The sequence below is a fragment of the Protomyctophum bolini genome (genome assembly GCF_963924005.1).
Source record: "Protomyctophum bolini genome assembly, chromosome: 11".
Taxonomy (NCBI): Eukaryota; Metazoa; Chordata; class Actinopteri; order Myctophiformes; family Myctophidae; genus Protomyctophum; species Protomyctophum bolini.
Window position 1 is genome coordinate 16,763,053 of NC_137872.1, and position 10,982 is coordinate 16,774,034.

Below are 10,982 nucleotides of genomic sequence, written 5' to 3' on the forward strand. Positions count from 1 at the left end.
GAGCGAAAATAATTTAGTCCCTTGTTTGTGCCGAATCTGGGTTGTACATGGTTTGTTGCACTCCCTCTGGTGTTGTGGGTGTGGACTTCGTTTACATTAAGGAAGTATTTAGACACGTACATGGGTATCTTGGTGGTGTATCGAATCTTGTGGACCAGACCCATTACAAAATGCTGTACTCTGTCGTTGACCCTAAGCCATCCCAGCCTGTCAAAGTGGGTAGGGGTGAGGTGGGTTTGGGGCGTGAGGCCAAGTAGGAGCCTGACCAGTTTGTTTTGGGAGGTCTGGAGCCTTGTTTTAAGGGCCTTTGAGGTGCTGTGGTACCAAGAGGTGCATGCATAGTCAAAGAAACCTTGTACGAGGGCTCCTGAGAAGGTTTTCAAGGTGTTTTTGTTGACCAGTGAGGAGATCCTGTAAAGGAATCTTGTTCTTTGATTTACTTTTTTCATTACGTTGGTGGCCATTTTATCACCGGAAAGATTGGCCTCCAGGATGGAACCTAGGTAGGTAATTTCATCTTTTCGTGTGATAATATTGTCACCCACTCTAACCAAGAAGTCATATGCCTTGCTGAGATTACTATTTGATCCGAAGAGAATGGATTCAGTTTTTCCCAGGTGTAAGGATATTTTGTTATCAGCGAGCCAGGTGCAGATCCTACCGAGTTCAGAGCTGAGGGTCTTTTCAACCTGCAGTTTGTTCCTGTCCGAGACCAGCAGTGCTGAGTCATCTGCGAACAGGAACAAGTTGCAGTCACAAGCTGATGTCATGTCGTTTACATATATTAGGAACAGTAAAGGCCCTAGTATGCTTCCTTGTGGAATGCTGGGAGGGGGGGGAGGGGGACAGTGTTCCGTTCACCTCCACCATCTGTTCTCTCCCCTCCAGGTAGGATTGCATCCAGCTCCCTGATGTGCTATCAAAACCAATAGCTTTTAGCTTGTTAACCAGTATGGAGTGGTTCAGTGTCAAAAGCCTTTTGGAGGTCCAGCTTGACCATGCCGCAGTAGTTGCCAGGTTCTAATTTACTCCCTTTTTTATACAGGGGCGTTACTTTGGCCAGTTTAAAATCTTGGGGGACCTGTCCCTGTTTGATGGAGAGGTTTACTATGTGGGTGATGACTGGACCTATGGAAATGGCTGAGTCTCTGAGAAATTTGCAGGGAATATTGTCATGGCCAGTGGCCTTGTGGGGTTGGAGGGCACTCCGTTTTACCTCCTCAGTTGTTACCATTGCCATTTTAAAATCATCTTTACAAACAGCCTTTTGTAGAAGGCTTTGATGTGCTCTACACCAAAACGCCCAGAGTGAGAGGGCAGTTTGTTAACCAGCATTGTTGCAATGTTTTTAAAGAAGATGTTTAAGTGGTTGGCTCCATCAAGCTTGTCAGTGATGAGGGTGTCATTTGATTTGATGTTTATGTTAGTAAACCTGGTTTTTAGTTTCCGACCATAGGCCATACTGTACAATTCAAAGAGAGGCTTTTTGGCCACCCCCCCCACTCCCCCTCCCCCTTTCCTTTATACAGTACAACTTACTGGTTTCAACGTTTAGATCATTCAATTTACCGCAGGGAATGATCTCAAGATCTGTTTGAGGAACCTGCGTCCATACATTGGTTACCATGGGTCTCCTAGTACATCACGTGTCTTTGATATTCATCCTGCTGGTAAAAGGTAAGAACCTAATTCCAATTTGAAATCAAGTGTTCAATTTAGACTATATTCAAAAGAATAGTTAGAATTATAACTCATTTAGACCTGAGGCCGATTGTGCCTTTATTTATATGTGCCTAACTCTGCTGATTCACCCTGCCTTATTGCCAATGTGCAAGAATGCTTTACATTCGAAATTAAGTCAAATAAGTTGACTTAAAGCACTTTTTGCCTAAGTCATGGAATGAAACAAGCATTCTGATAGGCTGAGGACATGGGCAATAAGGCACAGTGAAGCTGCAGTGTGGAGAGTATACTGGAGAGTAGAGTTAGGCAGAAATTATATTAACTTGGCCAAAAGAATACGTAGGCAATTATGCTATGAGGCTATCGATATGTTGCTATATACAGTATATAGCAACAGCTAATGCTACGAAAAGCACTATGTAACTTTTTTAACAAATATATAATTTTGTCCCACAAAATTATGAAATGTGTGTCCAAAGTGGCCACTGATACCACAAACTACATAGTGTTGCTTTAATTAATACTGATAAAAGTAACCTAAATCATCTTTAACCATGCTTAGAACGCATACAGTAGGGATGCATTGTGAGCTGAAAGGATTTTGAACATTTTAGAAAGGTTTTGGAAGTTATTAATAATAATAATAATAAATTATATCTAAGGCGCCTTTCAGGGTTCCAGGGTTCCAGCGCAACCCTGAAGCCCTGTAATTATGTTCCAGTTGGTTGGCAGTACTTGACCACTCCCTATTCTGGGACAACCATTAGCCGAAAATTGCAGATCTACAAGCTCACAATGTGGCTGCGAAGTGTTTAACATTAGATCGTCTATTTTCGACAAAGAGGTTTTGGTTTGGGAAAAAAAGGAAGACCAAGTGCCGAGCCAAAGGTCAAGTTTATATTAAGGCCCAGGGTTTCTTTAAGTTTAAACACACATCTAACATGAATCAATATGAAGTGGGAGTCTAGCAGAATGAATCGAGCTTTCAAACGTTAATGACTTCAATGCGGAAGGCGTTCTCAAAATAATCTTTTCACTCCGATCAGGAGAGGAAAAAAAATATTTTCTTTTTTGACCGACGACCAGGAACTACACATCTCAGGGGATACAAACTTGTCAAATCAAAGGAGGAGGTACTTGACAATCAGTGGCAACATATAGCTGCACTCTTTTTGCAATGACATACTGTAACCAGTTCAGGTCCAGAGTCAGACTCACAGTTCTTGGCAGAAGAAACCAAAACCATTGAAGAGGACAGCCTAATCGATTTAATGAGTGATCAAGTAGAGGTGGACTCCAGGATGTGGATGTGTTATATATATATATACCATCTGACCTTGTTGTCTCTAATCCAAGCCTTATCTGCCTGCTTTTCACAAGGAGAAAAGCAGTGGTGGAAAAAGTACTCAAATTTTTTACTTGAGTAAAAGTATCAATACTGCTACTACTATAATATAGAACATAGAAATACAAGTAGAAGTCCGGAACTGAAATATCAGACTCAAGTACAAAATGTACTTGAGTAAAAATGCAAAAGTATTGGTATCAAAATGTACTTAAAGTACCAAAAGTAGAAAGTACTCAATATGTAGAAAGTATTAAATAATGTCATAATGTTCATCTGCAGGTTGTTTATAAATCTTTTTCCTTCCACTTACTTTTCAGCTTCTCAAGCACAAAGTAAGCCCCTTTTAATTTTTAATGTTTCAAGATAGTGTGTGTGTGTGTGTGTGTGTGTGTGTGTGTGTGTGTGTGTGTGTGTGTGTGTGTGTGTGTGTGTGTGTGTGTGTGTGTGTGTGTGTGTGTGTGCGTGCGCAAATTCCCACGGTTGGGCAATGTTTTTTGTGTGAAATGTCAGAACAGAGCTCGACCAACAAGGAGTGGGAGCATAGACTGTGATGGGGGGTTGAGAGGGGTAGGGAGGCATGGGGGTGCCTGAGGGTGCATATAGCACCCTAAATTGCAAAATGTGCACCCTCAGTTTATGTTCTATGTAAAGTTATGAAAATAACAAAAAATATTCTGAATATTATAATTGTCATAGAGATATCAATAATCAAAACACACAGTTTTACCCAGTAATATATAGCCACAGCCCACAGCCAGCTTATATTATCTCAATTGGTCGTTGTCGTTACAGCTCCAGTCTAATTTCCCAATTTACAATCACCTGCCTGCGCCGCAGACAGTCAGTAGCCTGTTATTCAGCAGTCAGCAGTGGGCAGTGGCACAGTGGCACTATACGGACAGAGCTGTTTAGTGATTTGAATTTTGACCCTATAGTTACATCTCGTCCTGAGTCCTGTTGTGTTTTGTTGTGGTAAGTAAAATCGCGCAAAACAAAGTGATTCAATTTCAAACTAAAGACCAAAGATCTTCCCTCTCTCTCCTCTAGATGTGGAAGCACCTAAAAACGGTAAGCCTGCCCTATAGTCTACCACCACACGTCCACACCCGCCGCCGGTTGATTTGGGGACAGAGAAGCCAGGAGCTACAAACATACCCAACTCGAATATTTTACAATAAAACATTAAGCTGGTTTAATGAACGGGATTGGCAGTGGCTGGAATATTCAGTGCCTTTTATAATGCCTTATGTCCATTTCACATAGGTACTTATTGGGCTGCTAATCTATTGACTGGTTCAGTTGGAATTTAGCTTTCATATTTTGTTCTGCTGGTTTTATTTGTCATGTCTGTCTGAAACAGGCTATTTTAGGCTATGATATAGGCTTAATTATTTTTCACTATTACATTTTTTGTATCATTGTAGCTGTAGCCCTAAGGGGACATTGTAAAGTAGTTTTTTTTTCCAGGTGAAGATTCTTTTTTTCAGGCTAAAGTTTTTTTTTTGTCAGGAGGGGGAAAAAAAGGTGCCCCTAAGCTAAGGGGACTTTGAAATGTCGCCCCTAAGGGGACATTTCAAAGTCGACTTTGAAATAGTGCCCCTAGGTCCGTTTTGGACAGGGGGAATCTTGTTGGAACCGGGCTGCTGTCCCGGACGCGGCCCCGGGGCTCTCGTGCCCGGGTGTGGGTCCGCGACTCCGCGGGTCAGGTAATAAATTATGTTGTAATTCATTTTTGATACTGCAATCATGTTATTTGATAATTCTATATATTGTTTACAAATAATTCGGCTATTGGTGTTTTTAAAGCTGTTATACATTATGTAGAGACCTCGTCGTCGTGCCTCCTCCTGGCACTGTCATATTTTGTGTATTGATTTTATATTGCCTTTACATTTTGTGCTAAATAAATCGAACCAGGTGGAAGATGGCACCTACCGGCTGAAGGGGAATCACCAGTACTGGCACCAGGTTCAGGGTCAGCTGCATTTAGCAGCTGACCCAGCTGCATTTAGCAGGACCCCCACCCGGGCACGAGACCCCCGGGGCCATGTCCGGGACGGCGGCCCGGTTCCAACAAGATTCCCCCGTGTGCACTATAGGGGCACTATTTCAAAGTCGACTTTGAAATGTCGCCCCTTGACTTTGAAATTTCAAGTCGGCAAAATGGGTGAGTCCAAAAATGATCCATAAAGCACCAGGGAAAGCTCCGGACAGACCCCTACCCACCTTTGAGCACTCATCATGGGCATAGAATTGAGAGAAATTACCTCCAGAGAGACCGAGTCTGCTCACTAACCCTACCCGTCTATGAGCACTCATCCTGGGTATAGATTTTGGCAAAATGGGGGAGTCCAAAAATGATCCATAAAGCAGCAGGGAGAGCTCCGGACCGACCCCTACCCACCTTTGAGCACTCATCGTGGGCATAGAATTGAGAAAATTTTCTTCCAGAGAGACCGAGTCTGCTCACTAACCCTACCCGTCTATGAGCACTCACCCTGGGTATAGATTTGGGCAAAATGGGGGAGTCCAAAAATGATCCATAAAGCACCAGGGAGAGCTTCGGAAAGACCCCTACCAACCTTTGAGCACTCATCGTGGGCAAAGAATTGAGTAAAATGACCCATGCATAGGTAGTAGGTACAACCACGAAGGACCTCCAGAGAGACCAAGAGACCTACCCACCTATGAGCACTCATCCTGGGCATAGATTTGGGCGGAAAGAATTTGATTCTATAAATCATCTACAAATCGTGGTTAACTAATGACGATTCATGATGAATCATCATGATGAATTCATGATGAATTCATGATGAATTGTGATGAAATAATGTTTAACTATATATGCTTAACTAATGTATCAGTTAAGCATTAGTTAATCATTTTTCATGAACCTTATCTGCAAGTGTTACCAAAACTACTTTAGCCTGAAAAAAAGAATCTTCTCCCGAAAAAAAGAATCTTCACCTGAAAAAAACAAACTACTTTACAATGTCCCCTTAGGGGCTCCGTACAACAGAATGGTGAACTTAATTGGTGAAGGCTTTTTGAACGAGCGAGATGCGCGCTCTCTGTCTCTCTCTCTCTCTCTCTCCACTGCTGAGCTGCTTAAATAAATGCTGCCTATTTAACAGCAGTACATTTTATTTCAGCATTCAGCTACGGTATTCATTTTTAAATCAATTAACATATGGCAACAGGCTGATAAACACTTCTCCAAACCCCCACACAGTCCACAGCGCCCTCAGGAGGCAGAAGCACTTCGCCTCGTTATCACCCCGTTTGGTTAACAACGCTATAGCTGTATGTTGAAATAAAATAACAATATTTCCTGTGCACTGACTCTAGCAATTTTCATCTGCACCCTTAGTCATTTCATCCTGCAGCCGGCCCTGGTGTGTGTGTGTGTGTGTGTGTGTGTGTGTGTGTGTGTGTGTGTGTGCGTGCGCGCAATCATGTGTGTGCGTGGGTCCGTAACTAATCCCTCCAAGACTGACCAGTGCCAAACCTTTTTAATGCATCCTCTACCAATGACCTCATCCAGGAAAGGATTCAATATAAGCCTTCTGGCTTCTTTCCTTCCTTGCATTGTATTTTTGTTCTTTGATTTGTCTATTTTTTGTACTACATGCTAAATAAATAAACCTAAACCTAGGGACTATAGGGAGGGTGGGAGAGAGAAGTAGAGCAAGCAGTAAGAAATAGAGACGGATAAAGGGAGAGAGGAGAGAGGGGGGCAAGGAGGGAAGAGGTGGAGCTTGATCAGCGAGAGATGGAGAAATCATAGTTGTCATAGTGATGGTATCTCTTTGTATGTAATATCAGAACAGAGCTCAATGTGGGGCAGCCGCAACAGTAAACCTTTTAACAATTTTGAGTTGTGTAGTTTAAAATAATTATTTTTCTATTTGCCCTTATCGTTCTTACTTTATTATTATTTTTTATTCCTGACGTTTCTAATGCAGCTCTTTTCTCTTTCTCAGGGATCTGCGGTAAGCCCAACCCAACCTTCAACTCGAAGCCTGAACATATAATTACACCACGATTTGGTCGTCCAGATGATGTTGCGAGCGCTGGCCAGTGGCCCTGGATGGTCAGCCTGCAAAGAAATGGACAGTTTCTGTGCGGTGGTACTTTGGTGGCAGAAGAGTTTGTTCTGACTGATAGAGACTGCTTTGAAGGGTATTTTATGCTTCTCGTTGTGTATTAACCCCTTTCAAGCAAAAATGTTCACAGGTTTTCTAACCGTCTCAAAAATAATGAAAATTTCAAATCACAATTTTCACTATACAGGACCAAAATGAGACCATACTGGTGTCAATGTTGTTATCTTCTGACAACTTCATCCATATATCGTACATAAACTTACTGTAGACCATTTTCCTGGCTTACTTTGTAATATTTTGCATAATATTTATGCAAAATGTGACAAAAGTATTATTTCAATGAATAAATTACGGTAGTCAATGTTTGCTAAACCTGCAGAGCGATTTTCAAGATTAAATTATACTTTGAAATGCACCAAGCGTATTAACCCATTAAATTGAGGAAACATCTGTGTTATTTTAGATTTTAGCTATATATATATTTATATATATAATATATATATATATATATATATATATATATATATATATATATATATATAGCACATTGGTTCTCAAAGTTTTATTTCATACTTTGGGTATTCAAACATAGCAGATATACAAGCTCATTGCGCGTCACTTTGTGCCGCACTATGAGCTTTTAGATTTTCTATTTGCTGTTTGGAAATATTCGTGAACATTTGTGAAAATCTTTGCTTCTGGTGCCTGGAACAAAATATTTTGGTGGCCAAATACAGTACATAGGCCTATAATTTTGTGGGTCATTGAACAAGTTTTGAGCACTGCTCAGCCACTGATAAGTTTTTCAGAGAAGTATTAATAATTTCCATAAATATATAAGAAGTAGTGAAAATAGCAGATCTACATGCTCACAAAGTGGCGCAAAGTGACACGTGAGCTTGTGGATCTGCTATTTTCACTAAACATGTTTAATGGTACCCTGTTCTGCATTTTCTCCCTATAGATTTGCAACTCATACCTCAGTCGATCTCACGGAATTGACCGCGACCCTCGGCCGCTTGGTGCAAAATGGCGTCAACCCAAATGAAGTAACACTGAACGTGACCGCCATTAGGTTCAGTAACCTGGCTGGAAGCAATGCAGCACTTCTCAAAGTGGTCAAAACCACGATGAATGACTTCATCCAACCAGTCTGCCTGGATCTGACTGGCGTCCCTACTCCCTTAGGGATGAGGTGTTTTGCACTTGCTTGGACTACGCCAGGAGGCATCGTGACAGGAGGCGGTAAGTAAAGCCTGTTTCATAGGCCTACTTCGTCATTCTAGTATGTTGCACACCACAAACGGCTGCTCCGCAAGCCCACAGCGCGCCACCTCTGCGCGCGCATTGCCAACTTGCGGATTTGCTATTTTGGTCATGTGACACCTTTGTGCAGCGGAGCATTACTTGGGTATAACGGTCATCTTGAATGGGACTATTGTTGGATGAAAAGATGTTACAAGGCAGTTCCAAAACATTCTGTAGTTTGGAAACTCGGGATACATGGTTGACGATACGATACATGGACAATATTGGTTCATATTGGTTCGTTCATTCATATGATCCGATAATTTAAAATTGATACAGTAACTATTTAGCAAAGAAATTAAATCTGTGCAATGTGTGGAATGGATAGTGTAGGTTTTTTAAGGGAAACATTTATTATTATGAATAAATAAGTACACACAGTGATTCTCTATCCATGTATCCAATGTCCATGTATTTAATTGCCACATGGACATTGTATTTGAACACAGATAATAAACACATTTATCGATAGACCAAGCTTAACGATATCGAATGGAAAAGTAATTAAACCCCTCTTTTTCTACTTTTCAAGTACTTAGTATTGACACAATCGATTATTTGCATTGCAAAATAATTTGATACTGATTATTTGCATTGCAAAATGACACGATATGATACAAGGTCAAACTATATGTTGCACTTGCTATATATTTACATATCGATATACTTTGATTGAAATTAAAATGGATTTTTCAATGCAGTTACTGTATCGTCACACCCCTATAGTTTTGTATGGGCAATCCAATGACCAGCTCCTCATTCAATGTTTATGACTTGCATGATGGCATCTCTTTCCTTTTCAGCTCCATCCATTCTGAAGGAGTTCCGGCCTTTTGCACATGACACTTGTAATGATTTCAAAATTCAGCCTGACGACGTCTGTATGACTGGTATAAATGTCAAAGGGGTAAGAAAATCCAATATACTGTATAGCATTTCCATTTAGTGCCCCAGGCTGGGATCCAACCCACACCTCCAGCTGCTCACCAGTACGGCACGTAACAGGCAATGTCAAGAGAACCAGCTCCCTTACAGAAGCGAGTTCACAGACTGGTCTTTTGTTGGGGTCACTTCGTCACTATACAATACCATCTGCCAATATGGTGAACTGGGATTTTCCTAGATTAATAATGCCCCCCCCCCCCCCCCCCTTTTTGTCTTATGCTTTTAGGATAGCTTGTGTTGTGACTGTACTGTCTGTGATTTACCTACCAGACTGTAGTATTTTATCAATCAGCCATTATATTATGATTGGGCACCGCTGCTGTTAATTCCATTCCAGCTCAATGATTCTCCGCAATCGTTCATTGTGATTTTCTTTGTTTCTCTACAGGGCAAAGGTGGTGGCCCGGTGGTGTGTAAAATTAACGATTCTTGGATTCAGGTTGCAATTCTGACTCTGAAATATGTATCCACCATTACCGTTGACACGCCAACAGGGGATTTCGGTCCTGCTGGAGGATTCCGTCCTCCTGTCGCCAACGATGTTATTGCTCCTCCAGAAGGGTTCACGGGAGAAGGCGGAGATCCACACATGGTCCTCCAAAAAACCTCTCGTTTCAGAGCGTTTCTGATCGCCCTTACGCAAAGTTTTCCTGAAGCCGCGCCAGCACCTATCACCCGGATGCCTCGCGTGGTTGTTACTCGTCCGACTCCTATGGTTGTCATTCCGGCCGTCAGCAATGCAAATGGCATCCACCTCTCCCTCCTCCCTGCCCTGTTTCTCTTTGTTCAGCTGGTTTTGTCTGTAATGCAGTGGTTTTAACTGGAGAGGTTCATAATCTTTCGATTGCTGCAGGTAGACTGTACTTTAAGGACAAACTTATTACACATGAAAAGCAAAATGATATGTACTAAGAATTATTCATCAATTATTTTGTCATTGACTTGTCTTTTACATGCATTGTCCCCATCTATCTGTCAGCACTGTTGGTATACCTATCATGAATAAACATAACTATTCTCAACTTTTGCCAATGTTTGTGTCTAACTGAACCATTTAAAATGTAATTATTTATTGAATGATTGACCTTTTTATTGACGAAATGCATATCTGTCAGGCAAAAAACAGCTATGTCAAAAATATTAACAACAATGTTTTAAGAACAACACAATACTGCCTCATCAAAGTTGGTATTGTGACTTTATAGGTCTAGTGTTGTCAGATACTTGAATGTGTCCTTACACTATCATGACTTTACAAGAAAACAGCTCAAGTGGTGGTAAGAGGTTTTTGATCTTGTGGAGATGTTTTTCTTTGTGTCATTCTAATCATTGATGGAAAAACAACTTAGGTGGTTTGACCTACAGTTTTGAGGATCCAATGGAGAATAGGAGGTTTAGTCAGAAGCGCTTTTTAATACTTTTCATTGCTTTAATATTTGTAAAACACACAGACGGTGCTCCATTAGCACTGATTTATTCAAAGTAATTAAAAGTAGAAAAATGGAGATAGCTGGTTTCTGCCTGACGGCAACAAATACACAAACTTATATGTGCACTGTACACCTGTCAAAAGGATAAAGCACAAGTAATTT

General features: G+C 41.2%; 1 protein-coding gene across 1 annotated transcript; it reads left to right on the top strand.

Moving 5' to 3' along the window:
- The first annotated feature begins 1,559 nt into the window (after positions 1 to 1,559).
- LOC308324070 (serine protease 27-like) lies at positions 1,560 to 10,412 on the top strand. The gene is made up of 7 exons (XM_080775986.1): positions 1,560 to 1,677; positions 3,349 to 3,363; positions 4,079 to 4,099; positions 7,015 to 7,213; positions 8,102 to 8,382; positions 9,249 to 9,352; positions 9,779 to 10,412. The coding sequence occupies exons 1-7, from the start codon at positions 1,626 to 1,628 to the stop codon at positions 10,208 to 10,210; spliced, it is 1,104 nt and encodes a 367-aa protein (XP_080632112.1). The 5' UTR covers positions 1,560 to 1,625; the 3' UTR covers positions 10,211 to 10,412.
- Positions 10,413 to 10,982: the final 570 nt, after the last annotated feature.